The sequence below is a fragment of the Echeneis naucrates genome, chromosome 21, assembly GCF_900963305.1.
Source record: "Echeneis naucrates chromosome 21, fEcheNa1.1, whole genome shotgun sequence".
Classification (NCBI taxonomy): domain Eukaryota; kingdom Metazoa; phylum Chordata; class Actinopteri; order Carangiformes; family Echeneidae; genus Echeneis; species Echeneis naucrates.
In genome coordinates, this window is record NC_042531.1 from 1,218,683 (window position 1) to 1,240,680 (window position 21,998).

General features: G+C 46.3%; 1 protein-coding gene across 2 annotated transcripts; it reads left to right on the top strand.

Annotated features, from left to right (window-relative positions):
• The first annotated feature begins 8,221 nt into the window (after nt 1-8,221).
• Nucleotides 8,222-21,818, top strand: ccdc80 (coiled-coil domain containing 80). Of its 2 annotated transcripts, none has more exons than XM_029530356.1 (10): nt 8,222-9,593; nt 9,671-9,868; nt 11,343-11,821; nt 12,247-12,591; nt 13,449-13,605; nt 15,107-15,243; nt 16,241-16,392; nt 17,403-17,506; nt 19,603-19,686; nt 20,624-21,818. In XM_029530356.1, the coding sequence occupies exons 1-10, from the start codon at nt 8,984-8,986 to the stop codon at nt 20,944-20,946; spliced, it is 2,589 nt and encodes an 862-aa protein (XP_029386216.1). In that variant the 5' UTR covers nt 8,222-8,983; the 3' UTR covers nt 20,947-21,818. The 2 variants fall into 2 exon arrangements, with proteins under 2 accessions (XP_029386216.1, XP_029386217.1); XM_029530357.1 differs by having other exon boundaries at nt 11,346-11,821.
• The last annotated feature ends 180 nt before the right edge of the window (nt 21,819-21,998 follow it).

Below are 21,998 nucleotides of genomic sequence, written 5' to 3' on the forward strand. Positions count from 1 at the left end.
AGGAAAAGGTTGTTAACATTATAAATAAGTAAACTTTTTTTTTTTGGGTGCAGTTTGACAAATATGATCTAATTTTAAAATGTTTATGTGGAGGGACCAATAAGTCTGTAACTAAATAATAAACCGCACAGTCCATGTGTCACAGGTGTGTGTGTCAGCCGGGTGGGGGGGCACTTGGAGTTATTTGTACCAGTAGTTGTCGTATGGAGGGAATGTTATTCTAAGCCCGACTGTGGAATGCACAATTCAAACAGCAGACTCCCCGCACACCGTACCACGCTGCTGTCACCTCATCACGGACCGCGTTGGTTTAAAGTTATGTTCATGTTTGTGGGGCCGTTTTATTTCACTCCGGTTTGTACAGTAATATCACCCACGTCAGGGAGCATTCATCTGCTGTGACGTCACAAAACAAACAAAACAGCATCAATATTCATGCACCACCACGTAGACTGCTACAGGTCCCTTAATTCCCTATAAACTTATCCACAGAGGCCGACTCTGCTCAGCTCAGGCTGGACGGCTCATTAGGGCCTCGGGATTAACACAGAAAACTGCTTCCTGATCTGGTTCATCTGGTTTGTTTAGATTCAAGCAAAAAAGAAAAAGGGTTTGTGTTAGTGACGAGCTGGACCTTTTGTTTTGGACGTTAAAGGTTGATACAGTCTGGAGGGGGAACATTCAGTGCAGACGATCAGACTCAGATGTTAAAATGGATTTTTATGTATGTGGACATGAGGTTTCTTTCATGACCAAAGATATATTTCAGATAACAGGAGGAAACTGGAAGTCTTCACACAATATTATCATGTCCAGAATAAGAGACATCTGGTGAACGTCTCCTGTCTGACTGGACGGGGGAACCTGCTGGGTGCTGAGATTAAGATTTTTATGATCTCAACATCAGACAGCTCGAGGTGTTTCTCTGATGGGTTGGTCGATCTGACAGGTCAGTAGCTTCTAATATTAACAACCTGGAACTTACTTAAAAGTTCAAATAAATCTCAAACCTGCCGCCTTCAGCTTCGGGCCAAAGTGTGAAGTATTTTATGTATGTGTGGGTGGGTGGGGGGGGGTGGGGGGGGGACGGACGGACGCTGGAGGAGGACAGATGTCTGATAATCTTGAACGCCCAGGTTTCTTATCTTTCCTTTTTTTTTTCCTGCCAAACAACCTGAAGTTCTCCCCAAAAATATTAAAATTCCTGCGTCTTGCAGTGAATTCACAGTCTCACAGTCCCTCAGTGCGTTCAGAGACCTGCTGCCCTCAGCTCAGCTCGGCTCGGCCGGTCGGGTGTCCGTGACCTGACAGGGCAGCTTTTCCACCCGTCTCCTCAGGCAGAAGCATTCATGTTTGGTTGTTCTTAAACTCATCGGGCAGACTGAGCAGAATAAACTTATCTGTCTGTTGGTATTACACAAGCAGCTAAGTATGAGTCGGCTGATAGAGCGTCAGTATCTGTTATTCATTTGTATTTAAAAAATAAAAAATGGACAATTCCTTTATCATTATTGTGTTTCACATAAAGAAATCATTAGTAGTTTTATTATATTTTTTTAAATTCAGTATGAAAATCATGTTTTGTGCTGTTTTGGTTTTGTTCCTAAAGGAAAAGAAAGAAAAACTAATTTGAACTCATCTTGTTTTTCTGAAAGTGTAATCTGAGGAGCTTCATCAGGTGGGTTGGTTAGTAGATCAAATGGAAAATAAAAAAATCTAACCAAACTTCTTTTTTTTCTTTGCTTCAAAGAAAATAATGAGAAACGGAATCTGCGCTATCAAACGACATCTTGACCAGCATACATTTTAAAATGAGCCAAATAAATACATTTAAAAGAGCTGTTAACGTCCTTCATTTTCCATTTTTAAAAAAGATTTAATACAGAAATATAATTTCTTTCTGATGTCATTTCACTCACTTTGCAGAGAGTTGACTGATACATATAAGAAAAACGACATTTTTACTTTAAAACACAAACCAATTGGATAAAGAAGTCAAATATCTGCAGATTCAGTGTCACTCACTTTGTCATTTCTGTCCGGACGGCAGGAAAAAAGACGCTCCTTCTCCAGAACTTGCTTGAGAATCTTCCGGTTTTTAAACTTTCTTCAGGATCAAACTCTTTTTCTGAGTTTTCCGGACATGAGCGTGAAGTCAACTGCAGCAGGAAGAGCTGGGAGATAATTCGGTTTATTTTGAATGCTACTAATTACAAAATGGCTGCAAATTCTGTCAGATTTAAATAAGACTTCTTCTTCGTCTTCATCGTGGCGGAAAAGGTGCAAACCGCCACCTGCAGCCTCAGAAGGAGATCACCTGAGATCACCATGGCAACAGTCTACTTCCTGCTCGCCCCCCCATGGGATCTGTAGTCCCAATGAATCATACCTCCCCTTTCCTGGATAATATATTTGAGTGTTAATAATACATATGGTGAGAGAGTCAAATAAATTCAGGAAGTGTTTTTCCTGAAACCATGCAGGAGAGAAAATGTTTCCTCTCTGTATTTCTGACATTTAGCAGCAAAAATAAAAACAATAACAGAGTCTAAATAAAGATCTGTCTATAATATTGCCCTGAACGTGACATGCTAATATAAGTACTTTAGATTTTAAGTTGGTTCTTTTTTTTTGTTGTTGTTTTTAAGACGTGTGTTGTCTAACAACCAATTCAAAAGGGCAAGTTGTGTGTCCGTGCATCAGGAACACTGGGAGACTCAGGAAATCAAAATAAACAAACACAATCAAATGAGGTTAAAATTGAAGGAGATGCTGACAGAGTAATTTATCCAAACAACCAGGAATGATTCCATCAGATTCACGGAGCGGGATAATTCCGCCTAAATTAAAATAATCCAAAGACTCAACAAACACATTTACAGGACTATTAAAGATGTCTATCGACCTCTGAATCCAAAGAAAACATCTGCTGTCCAATCTGGGATCTGGTCGTGGTCTCTGGCTCCAGGTTTTATTATGCAGCCTCATCTGTGCTCTATTATATATCAGCTATTTCCTTCCACCAGGCACGGGATTCCTGTTCTGATATGTGTTTGGATTCAGAAACGTTGAGCTGTGTGTCTTATATTCAAGGTTAATAGTCCCAGCGCTCTCCTGTTGTGGAAGCCTGTAAGTCATTATCAGCTCTCTGCAGCAGAACGGCCAGCAAAAAGCCTCCTGAGTGCAGAAACAGCAACCTATGGATGATTTGCACATATTTAATGCTGCATTCATTTCATTTTTCTCCCCGTCCAGCCTCTGCATTTGTTTTTCTTCACCTCTGTCGGCGCCTGTGGCTACGTGTGGCTGTGTGACCTTTTATTCTATTTTCTCTCCCGGTCCTGGTGCTGCGGCCTGCTCGGGTGACTCACTGTCCACGTGGGAACCATTAAAGTTTCAATTCATGTGAAAATCTGCATTTTCTATCACAGTAATCTCTGTGATGACAGATCAGAGGAACTTTCAGCTTGTGGTGCAACTGATACATATATTGTGAATATCCCCGTTCCTGTTCCACACTGCCACGGCTCCTCAGCGGAGCAGCCACTAACCTTCACATGGGTCTGATTTCGGGGGAGGTCAGTGTGGACTTACTACACTCCTTGGAGATAAATCAGGCAGCAGTCTCGGCCTTTTCGGCCTTTATTCCAAACTAATGCGATGCAGGAATGTGCTTTGTCCTGCTGAGTTTGGGGATGCAGCTCGTTGCAGCCTTGACTCCGCCCTCCTCGCACAGCAGCTGGACTGACTCACGCTGTTTCTGCTGTTATATCAGCGTTTCCCTCCGGCTGGACTTTGGCATAAAGCTCTGGGCTGTCTGATGCTATCATTTGGCAAACGGCTGAATTTTTGTGTAATCACATCCTCCAGTCTGAAGGCTGATGAGACCTTCAGAGCTTCTACCACAATCCCAGTTTCATTTTTATCTTTGTGCTTCTTCACACTTCGACATCGCTAAACTGTGCTGATTTCAAAAATTAAAAGACTACATGTGTGTTTTCAACAGGACACATTCACAGACTCCTCCCTAAAGATGTTTAAACATCTTTACCTGCTGCTCTTCTGTTTGGTCCACCCAAAGCTGCGAAGGAGGATTACAGGTTTCCTCATAAATCTAATCTGTGAGCGTTAGAGAGAACACAATCTGTATTCTTTCACTTGTCTTATTGAACAAAATGAATGAGTAACATTTCAGGTCTATCTAATATATTTTCTGTCTGCAGTCAATGGAAATGACCCGACAAGTCATTTTAGTATTTCCTTTATTTGATGCTGAAAAGTCTGAATATCTGAATTGAATTTGGAAATTATACATGTGAGCAAGACATCACACTAAGCCTACAGCCGTCTCATCCATCCAGATAACCCCCCCCCCCCCCCCCCCTCCTGGACCTTCAGGTCTCAGCTTCGCTCCTAAACAAGCTTTTCCATGATATATTTCTGTGCTCTGCAGAACAAGCAGGATCTGAGAGTCCCACATGTTTGGGTCATTAGGTGGGAAACTGCTCCATGTGGGGACTGACTCATACACCACAGGTCCTCTATGATGTCTCAACCCCATGAAAGGCTCCCTATTGACATGATGAACGCCCCCCCACCCCCCCACCTCACGCTGCAGCTGCCCTTTGGGCAAATCGAGTCACAACCTCTCGGTCTGACTCCGGTTTACATGTGACTGTAATCATCCTAATATGGACCCGCTCACATCAGCGGGCCGACACACTTACAGGCTACTGAGCTGAGCAAACCTTTAAAGACTCCATCCACATGTCTCACAGGACGGGGGGGGGTCATCTAACTGAAGGTTAAACGACTGATGAAGATAAAGTACCTGAGAACTGAGACCCAGAACGGGTTTACTCCATTTTTCTTTGTTCATTTTAAACAAAAAAAATGAAGCCATCAGTCATCTGGGTCTGCAAAAGGATTTATTTGTGTTGAAGTCTATGGGAAAATGTCCCTCCTCCTCCTCCTCAGTAAACGTTTTCCTGATGAGTTTATGGTCTCAGTCTGAAATACAACATGATGTTCATTTTTTAAATGAAGATATATAACCAGACTGTCACTGCAACCACAACAAACGAGGTCTGATGAGTTTAGCAGTGTGCATAGTTCAGGTTGAGCTGGTTGTCCACATCATGTGGATCCAGATGCTAAAGAAGAGGATTTAATCCGACGGAGAGCTGCAGAACATCCGAGGCGTGGTCCCATTTCGATTTTTTTAAATATGCAGTGAAACCAAACGGCCGTGAGCAACAGTCTGAGTGGGTTTTTACCTGATACGTAACATTTCTCTCTTTTACACTCAGACATTCCTCTGCCTTCAGCCTCATTTCTCCTCCTCCCTCTGGAGTTGTACAACATAAAGTGTTAAAAAAAAAAAGTGGGGGGAGGCGCAATACAATAAATCAGTCCTTTGCTCTCCTCTGTACTGTTTGCACAAGGTGTGCACAACAGCGGCGGACGAGCGTGGGGTCTCTGGTCTCAGCAAAAACACTTGTGGTCTGGATCAGGCTCCACACCCAGCAGTCTGAAAGCTGCCCAGTGTTTTTACCCGTGAACTCAGCTAAAGAAAACATTGTACTCATTAAAACGGAGGAAACAGAAGTGAAAAGAACAACGGAGGGACACGGCGAGTGACGGCACGAGACAAAGGATCAGGAATATGAGCCGTTCCGCTCCAGAGTTGGTGTCTGACGTCTATCAGCCTCCTTAGTCACACAGCTTCCATGCTCCAGCTGTGCTGAGCTCCGGTGAAACAGGACATATGAGAGTCATTAGGTTATTTTGGTCGCGTGTAAGAACCGGCCTTTAATTTCTGAGCAGGTCGTCCCTCTCTGAGGCTCAAAGGTTTGTGGGCGGGTGTGGTCGAGGACGACAGCAGACATCCATTCAAGGACACTTCCTGATCTCTGCATTCAGAAACTGAGCTTCAAAATCAGCTTCAGGAGGTTAGACACAGAACAAATCCATTTATTTTTCACAAACATCATCCTGAGAAACAGATAGCGCAGCCTAAAGACGGAAATTTCGGAGAATAATTTGAATATATTGTCAGGAAAAGCAATTACAGCTTCAACAGTTTCAGAGCTGACGGCCGCTGAAACACACGAAACACAAAGACTTGCATATGAAGAGAATAGTGTTGTTGTCTTTAACGTCTAAAAGTGGACATTAAAGGTCCACACGGTCTAAAGACAGACCTTCGTGTGGTCGGTCCATGTTGTGTCCTATAAACATGTAGACTGACGTACGTGGTGTCGACATGAATGTGTGTCACATGTGAGAATGTTTCCCTCCCACTGATCTGTCAGCAGGCTGATAAAACAGAAGGAGAGTTCAGAGGTCAAAGGTCGATGTGTCCAACGTGCCGCGTCAGCAGAAACTCGTTGAGGTCAGGATGTCCCAGCGGAGGGACGCAGCGTCTCCCAAAACAGCAGAGACGGAGCTGAACAGGAAACGGCGTCAAGTTGGTGACATCTTGAGTCAAAATGGTGCCACATCACTGAAGCCATTTCAGCTTCAGACGCGTTACACTGCCCATGAAAGGCCTTTGAACGCGACATGTGAGACGCAGATGGCTGCAGACTCTGAGGAGTTGGGTTAACAGGAAAATCAAAGCGTCCCGAGGTTTTCCTGAAGTCCAGCTCCTCCAAAGCCACACGCCAACGGTGTTAAATATGTGCTGATGGACGGATTTAAACTTAAAGCGTTAACACTTCCCTCCTTCTCTGCAGCTGTCTGGTCAGCGTTTACAGTTTCTGTTGATTCCTTCCAGCTGTGAGGTCGCTCTGCCGTTTCCTTCGCTGCTGCCCGCCCAAAAATACACTTCGGTTGTCACTTTTCCAGCGTTAATACACACTCAAAACTCGGTTTGAAGCCAAAGCACGCACCGCCACCTGCTGAACCACCGAGCTCGCATCGAAAATGTCAGAAGACGAAGGAGTCTGTCGCTGATTGGATCAGCTGGAGGTTGGACTCTGAGGTCTGGAGGCTCGGCCTCAGCTCCGCATGTGAAAACCACATGAGCCATAATGTTTGAACTAGATCTTCATCTGTGTGCATCGGGCCTGATGGTTGTGTGGTCCAATTCACACAACAGCTGATATCATTTCACGAGCTTCGGTTCTTCTGTTGGATCAGACCACACGGTCCATCAGCGACCGTTGGACTTTAACCCAGCTCACATGAGCGTTCGCTGTCTGTCCTGCAGCTGCTCTCTTCTGCTAACATCAGGAAGTTCACAGGACGATCCAGGCCGTTCCCCCCATCCTCAAAAAAAAAGAAAAGAAAAGAAAAGATGTATTCAGTGAGCACCGTCTCACAGAATCCTTTTGTTAGCTGCTGTTTGTCGTTCTCCCTTAAAATAGAAAACTGAAGTTCAAAATGACGGAACTGTTTTAGCATCTTTACAGATTTCTTCTTCCAGCAGACCGAACCCGTCACTCTTTCCCTCCAATATTCAGCTTTCCTGTTTTCCTTCCCGCTCTCTCAGGACTCCGATGGCTCACCGTTGAAAGATTCCCTGCAGAGCGTCCGGCTATCAACATCCTCCATCTATGTTTCCAACAAATCCTCTCCTGTTGACAGTTTGCTCTTGGCCGGTGAGAGTAACTTTATCTTATTTCCATTCAGCTCCAGCTCCGTCCAACAGACGTCACTGTGAAGGAGGTTCAGATCCCAAAAGCTGGGCCATCGTGGTGAGCGTCGGGTCAGGAGGCCTGGAAAAGAAAACCTACTCAAACAAATAAACACAATGCTGCCGGATCTGATGACCTACATGACCTACACGACGGCGTGGGGACCAGGTGCTTTGATTTGGAGGACTTAACGTTACAGCGCCGACAGGTTGATTTGTTTCACGGCGTTCTGCTGCAGGAGCTTTGCTGGTTTTCCCTCCGCAGGCAGAGTGGATGTGGCTCAGACCGAGCCGTTTACTTTTCTTTACTTAGGCTTTAATTACAAGACAAACTGGGAAACTCTCTTAAAAGGAAATGGAAAGACGCTGATTTTGGCTTAAAAGGCCGAAGACTGTCGCTGTAATTATCTTATTTTGGCAATAAAGATGCTTTTTGTCACCATAAACATTCAGGAGGACTGAGAGTGGATGTTCTGAGGGAGAGGTCATGGAGGGGAGGGGGCGGCTTGGGGGCGTTTCTCTCCGGGCTTTAAAGGAGGAACTTGACACTGAGGCTGATTATGGTGCCTTCTCTTCCCGGTGTTCTGGCCAGCAGGGGGGCGAACTGCTTAACTTTCTGTGCACGTACTTTTTCTCCACAAACTTCAATTCCTGCACTCCGGTGAAGAGAGAGAGAGAGAGAGAGGGGGGAAAAGGAAAACCCCGACCAGAACTCGCAGGTCTGGGACTTTCTGGACTGCCACCGCGTCGCCAAGAGTCCGGAGGCTGAGGTTTGTGTGGACTGCTTTCTGGGAAAGCCTCCAAAGGTTCAGATCTGCCAAGGAAGACCCGGGAAGAGGAGGCACCGCCGCGGCTCTCTGCGCAGACGCAGGCCTGGTCCGGTCGGGAGGGTTTCTGCTTCCTGCTCCCAGAAGCTCGACCTTCAGAGTCCGAGGAATAAAAACGATGCCGGAGAGTCAGTCGGTGAGCCAAAGAGCTTGAGTTTTTAGATTTTTTTTATTTTTTATTTAATTTTTATTTTTGTCGGAGTTTGAGGAAAAGTTTTTCGGTCAGAGATGATCTCCGCTCCTGATCTCCTCGGATTCGGTCTGGATTTAGAACTTCTTCTCTTCTTCGCCTGCGAAATAAAGATCAGCCAGTGAGGAGCATGCTCTGAAACAAACACACAAACAAACAGATAAATAAGGCTCCTGTCAGTCAGTCCAGCCCGCCGCGCCGCTCTCATCTGGAATTCATTGATTGGAGACTCCGATGCGCTAAAGACGCGTCAGGATCTGGATCTGCCCCCCCACCCGCCCCCCTCCCAGCCAGCGTTCACCCTGTTTTATCTGACTGCTGGCCAGGATGAGGGCTTTTGTTCTCAGTGTTGCTCTCATATGTCTGCTGACCTGGACGGTACACGCCGACAGACACACTCCTGTCCGGCGGGCGCAGCCGCAGCGGCGCATCCGACCGCTGCGCGTCCATCCGGGAAAGGAGAGACAGCAGGGACGTCTGCGCCCCGGGTTCGGTTCGGCCATCTCGGTGCTCGGTCCGAATAAGAAGAGGAACTTCCAGGCCGATGAGGGGGCTCCAGCTGCAGCCAGGGCCGGGAGGGGCGTGTCGGACGTGCAGCGGGATGAGGGCGCTCCGGGGGCCAGAGCCCGGGTCGCCAGGATGCCCAGCAGCTCCGGGTCCCCCAACCTGCTGGCCAGCTTTGCGGGGAAGAACCGGGTCCTGGTGATCTCGGCCCCTCACGACTCGGACGGCTACTACCGACTGATGATGTCCCTCCTCAAACCGGACGTGTACTGCGAGCTGGCCGAGAGACACGTCCACCAGATCGTCATGTTCCACCAGGAGGGGGAGATGGGGGGCAAGGTGAGGAGGATCACCCCCGAGGGGAAGGTGATGGAGGAGCCGCTGGACACAGCTCTCATCCCCAGACTCATGAGCTTCCTCAAGCTGGAGAAAGGTGAGGGGGGGCTGCTGGTGAGATGGGGGTGGGGGGCACTCATGTCCTAACCTGATCGGTGCTGTGATCCCCCCCAGGGAAGTTTGGGATGGTGCTGCTGAAGAAGACCCTGCAGGTGGAGGAGAGGTACCCCTACCCGGTCCGGCTGGAGGCCGTCTACGAGGTGATCGACCAGTCCCCCATGAGGAGGCTGGAGAAGCTCCGGCAGAAGGGCTTCGTCCAGAAGTGTAAAGGAGCAGGGGTGGAGGGTCAGGTGGAGGAGGGCACCTTCACAGGTGAGAGGGGGGGACATCTTTTCACAGAGACAGAGAGACAGAGTTTCCTCCACAGATCGGATCAGAACAGAACAGATCAAAACAGATCAGATCAGAACAGATCAGATCAGATCAGATCAGAACAGAACAGATCAGAACAGATCAGATCAGAACAGAACAGAACAGATCAGAACAGATCAGAACAGAACAGAACAGATCGGATCAGATCAGAACAGATCAAAACAGAACAGATCAGATCAGAACAGAACAGAACAGATCAGAACAGAACAGATCAGATCAGAACAGATCAGATCAGAACAGAACAGATCAGAACAGATCAGAACAGATCAGATCGGAACAGAACAGATCAAAACAGATCAGAACAGAACAGAACAGATCAGATCAGATCAGATCAGAACAGAACAGATCAGAACAGATCAGATCAGAACAGAACAGAACAGGTCAGAACAGAACAGAACAGATCAGATCAGAACAGATCAGATCAGAACAGAACAGATCAGAACAGATCAGAACAGAACAGATCAGAACAGATCAGATCAGATCAGATCAGATCAGATCAGAACAGAACAGATCAAAACAGATCAGAACAGAACAGAACAGATCAGAACAGAACAGATCAGATCAGAACAGAACAGAACAGATCAAAACAGATCAGATCAGATCAGAACAGAACAGCACAGAACAGAACAGAATGGATCAGAACAGAATGGATCAGAACAGATCAGATCAGAAAAGAACAGAACAGATCAGAACAGAACAGATCAGATCAGATCGGATCAGAACAGAACAGATCAGATCGGATCAGATCAGATCAGATCGGATCAGAACAGAACAGATCAGATCAGATCAGAACAGAACAGCACAGAACAGAACAGAATGGATCAGAACAGAACAGATCAGATCAGAACAGAACAGAACAGATCAGAACAGATCAGATCGGATCAGATCAGATCAGATCGGATCAGAACAGATCAGATCAGATCGGATCAGAATAGAACAGAACAGAACAGAACAGATCACATCAGATCACATCAGAACAGACTGGAATGGATCAGAACAGAACAGAGTTTTCAGTCCAAACTTAAAGAAACCTGATTTCTGGACAAACCTTTTTTTTTTCAGAGCAGCTCAAACCTGATCTCCGTGTTAACTCAATTTGTTTGTCAGAAATCTTAATTTTTTTTTAATAAAGCAGAAGAAACCATATTTGGAGGAAAAGGTGGATCTGACCTGCTCTGTACTCAGTCCAGATTGTCTGTCAATCACAACGTAGCCCCGCCCCTAGCCCCTCCCCTTTTCCTCCAAATGGAGCACTATTTAAAAAATGAACATCATGTTGTGTTGAAGACTGAGAGCGTTTTCCCATAGACTTCAACACAACCTGACCAGTAGTCGCCCCCTGATGGGCATTAAACGAAGTGCAGGTTGAAGACACAGCAGTGTAAAAATGTGTTGGTCTTTTGTGTGTGTGAAGCAGTGGACACTCCCACAGACAGAAAACCAGTGAAGAAGATCCTGAGGAAACCCGTACACACAACAACAACAACAACAGCAACAACAACAACAACAACAACAACAACCACGACTACAACAACTACACGGCCAACCACGACGACAACCTCAACTACAACCCGACCCACAACAACAACAACCAGACCTACAACCACTACCAGGAGAACCACCACCACCACCACCACACGAAGACCCACCACCACCACCCAGAGACCAACCAGAGCCCCCACCACGGCCCTGTGGCTCCCGGCCCCCAGAACCACCGCCGATGGTTACTACGACAACCGCAGAGAGAGGGAGCGCTACCAGGCCAAAACCACCCCGGCCGGAGACAACCGCACCGACAAGGACAGCAGAGACCCACACAGCCGCAAGATGGTGCCTGTAACGCACAAACCCTCCAAGATCAAACCCAGCAAGAAGAAGAACGGCGCCGAGAAGGTGACGGCATGTCATATTTCTGTTTTATAGCACCACAGCTGTTGTTTAGCATTTACATTAAAGGTCCCATATTTTACGCTTTCTGTTGTTTTAAGAACCAAAAACCGTCTCAGTCCAGTTCTCCGCCTCCTCTCTCAGTCAGCCAATCAGAAGAGAGGATCTTCTGACTGGCTGACTGTTTCAGATAAACGCTTAAAGAAACCATATCCTGTCCAGGAGGGCGGGGCTTGGGGAATGGCTGCTTATGTGATGTGACATCACAAAGTTCAGGAAGTCCTGATGGCTGGTTCTAAGGCTCAGTTTCTGAATCCACAGGATTTTTCTGTGAGACTTTGATTCTAAATCAGGTCCAGGTTCTGTACTGATCCACATGGAGGTCTACCTTTACGGGGCCTTTAATAAGTCATCTTGCTGAATCTGTGCAGGTGTTGACTAACGAATATGAGGAGAAGTATGAACCCAGCAGGCCGACGGTGGGCGATCCCGAGGAGGCGGAAACCTTCACCGACAGCAGTCCCACCAAGAGGGCGAAGGGAAAGCACAACAAGCACGACAAGAAGCAGAAGAAGAACAACAAAGCAGCCAAGAAGGCAGAGAGGAGAGGAAAGGCGGGGAAGGAGGGCAAAATCGGGGGAAAGAAAAACGGAAAGAAGCTGTTAAAGTACCCAGAGAAAGAGGACTACCCGAAGCCCACCAAGAAGCCCGCGGCCCCTCAGAGGGGATCTCTGGCCTCCTTCCTGGACTACTTTGAGAACAGGAGGCGGCTGCTGGTGAGAGCATGACATAACACTCAGCTCATAAAAGGCCCTCTGACTCCGCTGCCTGGCAGATGTCCTGTTTCAGGGAAATATTTGTCCTCAGATACAGAAGAATTATTAAAGCTCCCAGTTCACACACTCCCCACCTTTCAGTGTCTGCTCCGCTTTCTAGGCAAGATGAGAGTTGTCTGTCTTTTTCATAGAAGACTAGAAGCTGGTTAGCCTAGCTTAGCATGAAAAACTAGCCTGAAGAGAACAATGTGTGCACACCAGCATCTGAAGTTCATTCATGAAGATGTTGGTGTCCAAAACAGTACAGCACATAGCCCTGAACTACAACATGCTAATTAGCGAGATTTAGCATTTTTATGTGTCAGGCTAGCTGTTCCTCTGTGTTTTCAAGCCCTTAATGCTAAGCTAAGATAACTAGCTGCAGATGTGAGCAAGAATACGAACAATATATTTCCTAAAATGTCCCAGCAGTCTTTTTAAAAAGTTAAGAGCTCCAGCAGAAGTCTCCTTTGTCCCACTAAATAATTTTTCACAATAAGACGCTGAGCCACTGAAATAAATCAGAAATGAAAGCAACAAATATCAGAGTGATGAACTTCTGGATGTGTAGTCGCCATCCTGGATCATTTAACAGGAAATGCTCCAATCACAGGAAGTTTTCTTTTTTCTTTTTTTGGAAGCCAAACATTTTAACATCTGGAAATTTTTGATTCATTTAGAAAAAGCCAGAAAACAGTGAGACAGCAAATCCTTCTCTGGCTGTCCTGTTTTATATTATTTGATGGCGACGCCAGCATCGTTAGCATGTGTTTCACTGACTGATCGCAGCAGTCTCACCTTATGACCGCCCTCCTCAGATGATCACCTCCCCCAGCGAGGAGAACAGCATGTACGTGCAGCAGAGGGACGAGTACCTGGAGTCTGTGTGTGAGATGGCCATCAGGAAAGTCTCCATCATCACCATCTTTGGCTCCCTCACCAACTCCACCATGAAAATCGACCACTACCAGCTGGGTGAGTAACTCCTCCTCCTCCGTCAGGTTCACCGGGTCAGTGACCGCCGTTTTCCCCAGTCGGGCTGCTGACTCGTGCTCCTTCTGTGAATGATTGTTTATGAGAACACAAAGTTTTCCCCATTTTAATCTCCCCGGGAAGAAGAGAGCTGTTGTTTGGTCTGGGAACGGCTTTAGATATTAAACCTGGAGCTCATTCTGCTCCGTCTGAGCTGCGTTCGTATTGTGTGAGCGTGTTTGTCTGCCAACACTCATCTGTCGGGAAGGTGCTGTTTTAGAGCAGAGTTCGGTTTGTTCCAGAAAGAAATCTGACGAGTTCATCATGAGAAACAAACCTCCTGAACAAGGGAACAAGTCGTGAAGCCTTCCTTCCCTCGTTGCTCTGCTGTTCCACACTCACCACATCTGCCCCAAAACTTAACCTTTGTCACATATAACTGCCCTCCTCAGGGAGCAAATCTGCTGCCTCTTATCTGGACAGTTACGTCATCACACACACACACACACACACAGTTATGACTTAAGTGTTTGAAAATCTCCCTTTTCACAGCGTCGATGGAGGAAATGAAGCGGGCTGTTTTTTTTAGGAGCTGCTGTGTCATCTGTGCTGGACGTTTTATGGCCTTCGGTTTGTCTGTTAACGTCGGGACGTGTGAAAACTTTGTGTGTCCGCATGACAGCGACGTTTTATCCAGATGGAATGCTGGAAAAAGTGCCGAGGTGACGTCGCCCGCCTCCACCTTCCTTACACTTTTCTTCCACTGAACGGCCAAATGTTCAGTGTGTGTGTGTACATCCTGCACACAAACAACTGGCCCTTTCAGTGTTGCCCCTCCCTCAGTTTACTGTGACCTCATTGGCTGCTTGATCAGCAACATGCAGTGTTTGGGGGATATGTGTGTTTGTTGTGTATTTCTTGTGTGCACAAAGCTGCTGGGGTTTTCCTGATCTGATTGCTCATTCACGTTACTCATCACAGAGGAGGTGAAGCAGCCACCAAAACACACAACCCTGCGGTCTGTGTGTCTGCTGCACAGATGCACGGACGGAGGGCGTGCTGATTAAAGGCTTTCGCTCCGGACTGAAAAAAAGCCAGCTACAGTAAATTTCTAAGTTATCCGACGCTGCCAGATCTCAGAGAATAAAAGCTGCTCTTTGTCGACCTGTCCTTCATTCTGCCTCAGCGTCTCCTCAAACACTTCTCAAAGGAACATTGTTCTGGGTTTTGTAGTGGAAAAGTGCATTTTACTGCTAATGTGTCTGAGCCCGACACTCACTGTGTGTTTGTGTTGTTGTGGGTTGGTTCGATGGGAAAACGTTTCGCCAGAATTGTACATAATTTGACACCAGGCTGTCTGCCAGTTGTGTTTCTTAAAGTTTCTGTAACAGCTTTTATTTGTTAGCATGAACGACAGATTCCTTCTAAGCAGAAGCAGAGGGGGGGCAGTCCAGGTCTGAATGAACAGCCACTATCTAACAGACTGTGTCCTGTCTCTCTGCAGAGAACGACAAACCCATGAAGGGTCTTCGTCAGGAGGACCTGGTGAACCAGGATCTGATCACAGAGCTGAGGAAGGAGTTCAGCATGACGCACGACGACTTCTACATGATCCTCACCGACACCGACATGAGAGTCAAGGTAAAGACCGAGAGGCTTGGACAGACTCCACTTCACAACAATGAAGTGTTCAGCAAGTTTTAGGTGACCAGCTCATTCTTAGCCACATTAGCCCAGTATGACTCTTTACACGGGACTTTCTGGAGTCTTTCATATATATGAATAAATGAATATAACATGAAATCATCAGCACCAGATAAAAAACCTGTTCTGAAACTGCTGCCCCGACAGCTTTAGGCTCGAAGCACCAACATGCAGCCAAAAGGCCAACTTCCTTCTCCCTCCCCCTCTTCCTTCCTTCCTTCCTTCCCACCTTTCAACACATTTCATGGATACAGGTTGTGAAAGACGTCTAATGGTGGTTGGATGTTTTTGCAGGCTTTCAAACATATTTTCCTCCTGCTGCTGTTTTTCTGCCCAACACTTTCATGCTCTTTCTCTTTGAAGGTGAACTGACCTGTCCTCATTCTGCAAACATGCTGCTTCACTAAAACACTGTTTTAATTCACTTGACATGACATTCGCCCGACACCTGTGTGTGTGTGTGCTTGGCAGGGTAAATCGGCAGGCTGTTTTTGGACAGATTCATCAAAGAGGCCAGTGTTCGCCTCTCTGCTGACAGAGGCAGAGACAGGGTAGTCTGTGAGCGTACGAGGATGTGGGTGTGGGTACGAGACAGAAAAGGGCAGCGGAGGGAGGTGTGAAAAGGCTGAGCAGCAGATTCAGCAAACCCCGAGGAAGGTGTGAGAGTGTGTATGTGGCTGTGGTACATTTTCTTGCATTTGTTCGACATTCATGCTGAGATTTCTTTTGCAATTCCTAAATTGAAACAGGACGCCGCTGTGCTGCATCTTCCCAGAAGTTATTACAGACGAATCAAACGTGGCACCACACCCACAGACACCATCCAACACATCGCTTGGTTGGACACAGCTTCCTCGTTGTTTCGAGCTGTTTATTCTGCAGCTTCACCAGATGTTCAATCAGCAGTCGGTTCTTGTTGGTTCTCTTTTGGCAGCAATCCTACGAGGTGCCGATCGCCATGAAAGCCGTGTTTGACTACATCGACACCTTCTCCTCCCGCATCCGAGAGATGGAGCAGCAGAAGAGAGACGGGGTCGCCTGTAAGAAGGAGGACAAGCCCAGATCGTTGGAGAATTTCCTCTCCAGGTTAGAATCAAACACGCTCTGTGGCCAAAAGTGTGCGGACACCAACATGTTTCACCCCTGCAGGCGTTTAATCCTGTTTGGTTCGTGTTCCACCTCATCTCAGAGATCCTGCGGGGCTTCAGGCATGAGCCGAACACTGAACACACACCGAACACAAAAGACCAAAATTTGACCTGATGACATCCTGAAAGCTTAAGGCGCTTTTCAAAAGCCTCTTTTAAAAGGTCTCATATAATAAGTTTTCACTATTAATGGAAAAATAATCACAAACATTATCCAAACTGATGGAGCTGCAATTTGGATATCCCAGCTCCATAACAATTGGGATCCTCATCTCTAAATCCGATTCGCCCAACATTAACAAGAATCTTTTAATTATTCCAACTAAAATTAGAATGGCACATCGCAGCTGCAGTATCTGCCATCATCATCACAATATCTTTTTTTTGCACATTGTGCAGCTCGACCATGAGAGAGGAGACGAAAAACTACGCTGAGGTTTTTTTAGTTCTTAAAACCACAATATAGCTGTTTAATAAAGCTGCTGGACTGAAAAACTGCAGGGCTTTGAATTACAGATATTCCATTTTTTTCTGCTGTACTGCTTGTCAGAATTATTGGGTGGTCCTGACAGACTGTTCCTGCTTCCATCAAACATCTGCAGCTCTGCCCAGTAATCACCCGGACCACAATTTATGGCCGTTATGAGCAGCGTTCGGCAGATTGCAGCCGCCTTGTTTGTGTGTGCTCCAAGGATATTATAAGTAACACAAAACCCTTCCATTCCTCAAGGCTGAATCATTGCAGTCACATATTTTTCTGAGATGTCTTTTGTTTCCATGGAAACCTGTTTTCCAGCTCCAGATCTGGCAGGTTTTGGACCGTAGCGCGGGACTGTGAGCCCGCTCAGCGTAATAGTATGGTGGCAATAAAACAAACTAACTCCTTGTTTTAGCGCCGCTGTGCCAAAGTGGCATTTACATTCAGGACAAAATGTTCTGTGATTCCAGGTTCCGATGGAGACGTCGCCTGTTCATCATCTCCGCCCCCAATGACGAGGAGTGGGCCTATCAGCAGCAGCTCTACGCTCTGACCAGCCAGGCCTGCAACCTGGGTGAGTCAGCAGAAATCAAACACAAACTGAGTCGCTCTGAAGATAACCAACTGTCCTCCCTCAGCTCAGAAAAGGGACTTTAAAGGGGCATGTTCCTTTATTGTCAGGCAAACAGTTGATGCAGAGCAACACCAGCTCTTATTTCGAGTTATGTTCGACTCTCTTTTAGCTCTGTGTTTGGTCTCCACCAGCTCTTTGGCTGCTAGCGACCATCAGCTGAGTCTGACGGTGCAGCAGTCACGAGCCGTGAACAAACAGTGAAGCTACAGAGTGGAAAAAAAACACAATTCAATTCGTAATCAATCACCGTAAAAATGAAATATGACTTTTTATCATGAAATATTTTATAGATCACAAAGGGAGAGCAGATCCTCTCTTCTGATTGGCTGTTTGGAGAATTCACTGCTTTAATCGACACTGATGGTTGGACAGTGAAGCTGAATTTCAAAATGTTTTTGTTGAATTTGAGTGAACGGTGCCGATAAATGTGCAGAGTCTGGCCTCGGTCTCTCCTGTTCCTGCAGCCCGAAACAAACAAACAGGAAAGACCTGCAGAATCTGAAAGGAGATGTTCAGCCCACTGAAAAAGTCTTCAATCATTTTAGCAGATGACTCCCATTTTGCAGGAATGTGTCTGAAATAAATCAAATCCTTCCTCATGATGTTTTCTCAGTGCTCCTCAACCAGATTCCTGATATCCCGCTGCGACCTTAACTTTACCCAGACACGTGTCCGTCCTGTCAGCTGCCGACCGAAGTCTTAGCTGTTTTTGTTTACTGAAACGCTCCCAATATGATCAGCGTGTGTGCGTGTGTGTGTGTGTGTGTGTGTGTGTGTGTGTGCAGAGAGATGCCAGATGACTGAATTGGCAGAGAGCTGTTCGGTTCCCTCACGAGCCCTTTTCGCTCCCTGGCGGCGGCCTGTTCCTCAACTTTTCCACACTTACTTAAATGTTATTACTGTGCATTTCAAAAGAGACATGTTTATCTAAACCATGCAAAAACTCAACATCCTGGCGTGTCTGACAGGCTTGTGTAAAACTAAGAGTGTTAGCGTTAAAGAGCTCTTCACTTCTCAGTCAGACCAAATAAATGCCGTCGTCTGGACTCTCCTCCGGCTTCGGCCTTGTGTTCTTGGCTTGTTTATACGAATTCAACCTCTCTGCAATTTCTCTCTGGCTCTGACTGCTCTCTCAAAATGCCTTCGTTAAATATATTTGTCACATTTATTAGACGGCTTTTTGTAGTTTTCTTATGAGAAACAGCTCAAGAAGAAATGAAAGAGACATTCAGACTTTATTTATTTCCACTTATCCTACAGCTGCACTCTGATCTGGCTTTCAGATAGAGAGTCTGGCTTTCTTAACACTAATAATCATTGACAGCCAATTCTTTAAAGATTATTAATAACCTTTGACCACAAACTGTTGCTTTGACAAGCTGTAAAATATTACCCAAATGACTTGCTCCTTCTCTAATAAATATGAGAAAATAAGGTCCTAAAATATAAATATATTTACGAAGGCTTGAAGGTGACTTTTAGCCCTGTGGCCTTTGTGTCAGGTGGAACATGGGAGTTGTTGTTGTTGTGTTCTCAGACTTGTCCTTGGCAAATAGCTGGTGTGTAATGTAAATGTGAGGTCTGACCATGAAACCTGGCTTTCTTCAGCCTGCAGACAGCTTTTCCAGACGGGTCAGCTGCCTTTGGGGAGGTTTGTGGTCCTGAGGGTCCATGAGGACTTTTTTACCCCTCATGTGTTGCTCTTGGGCCGGTTGGCACTCAGGGCTGCACCCCCCCACCCCTCGGCCCAGACAAAGGCCTGAGGGGTCTGATCCTGGTATTCAGGATTTGGCTCTGATAACATAAAGCCTTCTCCTGTGTGCAATGTGGCTTTTCTCGCTTCAGAGGAAACGGGCCTTTTGGCAGGACGGTCTCCTCCCTTTACCTCCGATAATAAACAAACGGATCAGCAGATGGACGGACTGATAGAGAACAGTTGGTCAGCATGTTACAGACACAATGTTCTTCAGTTTTTCACTACGATATCTGCTTCTCTCTCTCTCTTTCATGTGTCTGTCGTTGCCATGGCGACGTAGGTCTGAGGCACATCGCCATCCTGAAGTTGGTCGGCACGGAGCCGCCTGATATGGGCGGAGTCTTGGAGCTGTATCCGATCAATGGTAAGAACAAACACAGTAGCTTCATTTAGGCCGACGACAGGTGACGACCCGAACAACCGCACGGCCGCTCGTCTGGCGTCACCATCGCTGCCAACGTGGCTGGCTCTCGTCTGTAGCTCCCAGATGGTGGCACAAGCTCCCAAATTCCATCAGAAGGGGGGCCTTCTCTGTTTTTGAGAAATCCTCCCACATCTCTCCTGGAACCTCAACATGACTAACTGGCACTTATTTAATAGATGTGTTATTTAATACTTGACTGCACTGCCGTCCCTGACTGTGAGGAGATAAAAGTGTTTGACAGATAAGTAATTGTATAAAAATGGTTCAGGTGAGTGAAACTTGGTGTTTTGGGTTAAAATAGATGATAAACCAACACAGAGGACTTAGATAATAGAAACGGTATGGAATGTCACACGCTCTCCTGTGTCACATTCCTGTTATACCCTTGATGACCCGCAGCTCAACCTCAGCCCTCCCCAACGAGGACTCTGCATATAAACAACACTGTGTCTAATCACTAAGACCACTATATGCTGCTGTCAGACCACCAATGGGATCCTCTGACAGGAAGCTGCTCATTATGAGTCCAGTCCCCCATAAGGCCGCTGTGTCTGAATCCCACCTTTGATCAGGAATTCAGCCCAACAAATCTTCATTCCAGAGGAACCAGAAATATCTTTCCTAACAAAGACGGTGTAACGTGACCTGGTGGGTATTACAGCGACAAACGGGGAGAGAAAAGAGTAGAAGAAATTGGAGGCAGGCTTGTGTGAGACTGCAGAAAGCAGAGCTGCTGTTGGGGGTCTGAGGTTATTCTGCTTTTTGGCATTTAAGCTCAGCGTGATGAGATACAGTAAATGTCAAACAGGTCTGTGGAGGAAACCTAAACTTGAGTGTGAAATACTTCAGTCCTAACTCCGACCTCTGCTCCATCCAGGCAGCGCCATAGTGGAGCGCGAAGGGCTGTCGGCCACGCTGGTGAAGGACATGAGGAACTACTTCCAGGTCAGCCCGGAGTACTTCTCCATGCTACTGGTGGGGAAGGACGGCAACGTCAAGTCCTGGTACCCTTCGCCGATGTGGTCCATGGCCATCATCTATGACCTGGTGGATTCCATGCAGCTGCGCAGACAGGAAATGGCCATCCAGCAGTCGCTCGGTATGCGCTGCCCTGAGGACGAGTACGGCGGCTACGGCTACCACCAACACGGATATGAACACGGCTACCAGGACGGCTATCACCAGGGTTACGGTTACTAACCGGTGTGCGAACCGGTTCACCTCTTCAACCTGCCTCCCAGCTGGTGCTTGGCACTTTCACTCCACTTCATTTGACCTTCTCTAATTTTTCCGACCCATCCTTCGCCAGGCTGATGTCACAGAGGGAGGGGTCCTTGAATGTTTCATAGCACTTAGTGGAAACCGCCAAAACTGTCGCTTCCACCAATCACGGTTCTTTGATATACAGTATATAGAGTAGCACCCTGCGAGTAAGTTAAAAAAAAAAAAAAAAAAAAAGCTACTTGTAAATGTCACTATTGCTACATAGCTAGCATTAGCATTAGCATTGCCAGTTCAGTATCAAATCATTTTTGTTTATCTTTACAACAATGCTAGCCTGCTAGCCAGCTAGCCACGGATGTTCTCGTCACTGTAGCATCCAATAAGATGTGGCGCTGCTCCGACAGGGTGTTACCTTTACAGATGACAAAGACAAAGGCCCCCCCAGGAAGAAACCTTACAGATGGGCCCTTTAATCAGAGCTGGTCAGGCAGTCAACGTGTCTTGAGTCTGGAGGTTCAGGGATCTGTTGTGTTCTTTAGTTTTTGTTTATTGTTGCTGACTTCATTCTGTTTTGCACGTTTTTCCTTTACGTTTCCTTCACTTGCCTTCCGGCTAAAATTTCCATAATCACGTTCAGTACCAGCACAGACCTTTATTTTGTAGATAATGGGCAAAGACATATGTGTATTTATTGGACATCTGTTGCATTTGAGGTGCAAGTTATCGACTCTTTAATGAAAAGAATCTGAAACGTTATTTCTCTTTTTGTAAAGTTTCTGTTTCTATGCGGTGTTCTTATTTATACTCTATTGTCCTATATGAAAAATAAACATTTGTTTATGACCTTTGATGCTTGATGTGAATTGTTTTCTATCCAGAGAATCAGAACCCAAAGCGAAGAATCTTTAGAGCTACACCTCCCTCTTGTGGCTAAATGGGAGAACAACAGGGTGCAACTATAAATGATGTAATTATTTAATTGAGGGAAAACTGCTTTATTTTTAATTTAATGGTAATTGTGTGGTCTT

Excerpts from the sequence above, each read along its gene's own strand:
- ccdc80 (XM_029530356.1), top strand. The coding sequence starts at position 8,984 with ATGAGGGCTTTTGTTCTCAGTGTTGCTCTCATATGTCTGCTGACCTGG. Across the intron at positions 9,869-11,342 it reads GGAGGAGGGCACCTTCACAG|CAGTGGACACTCCCACAGAC; the intron begins GTGAGAGGGGGG and ends GTGTGTGTGAAG. Across the intron at positions 17,507-19,602 it reads CAGCCAGGCCTGCAACCTGG|GTCTGAGGCACATCGCCATC; the intron begins GTGAGTCAGCAG and ends ATGGCGACGTAG.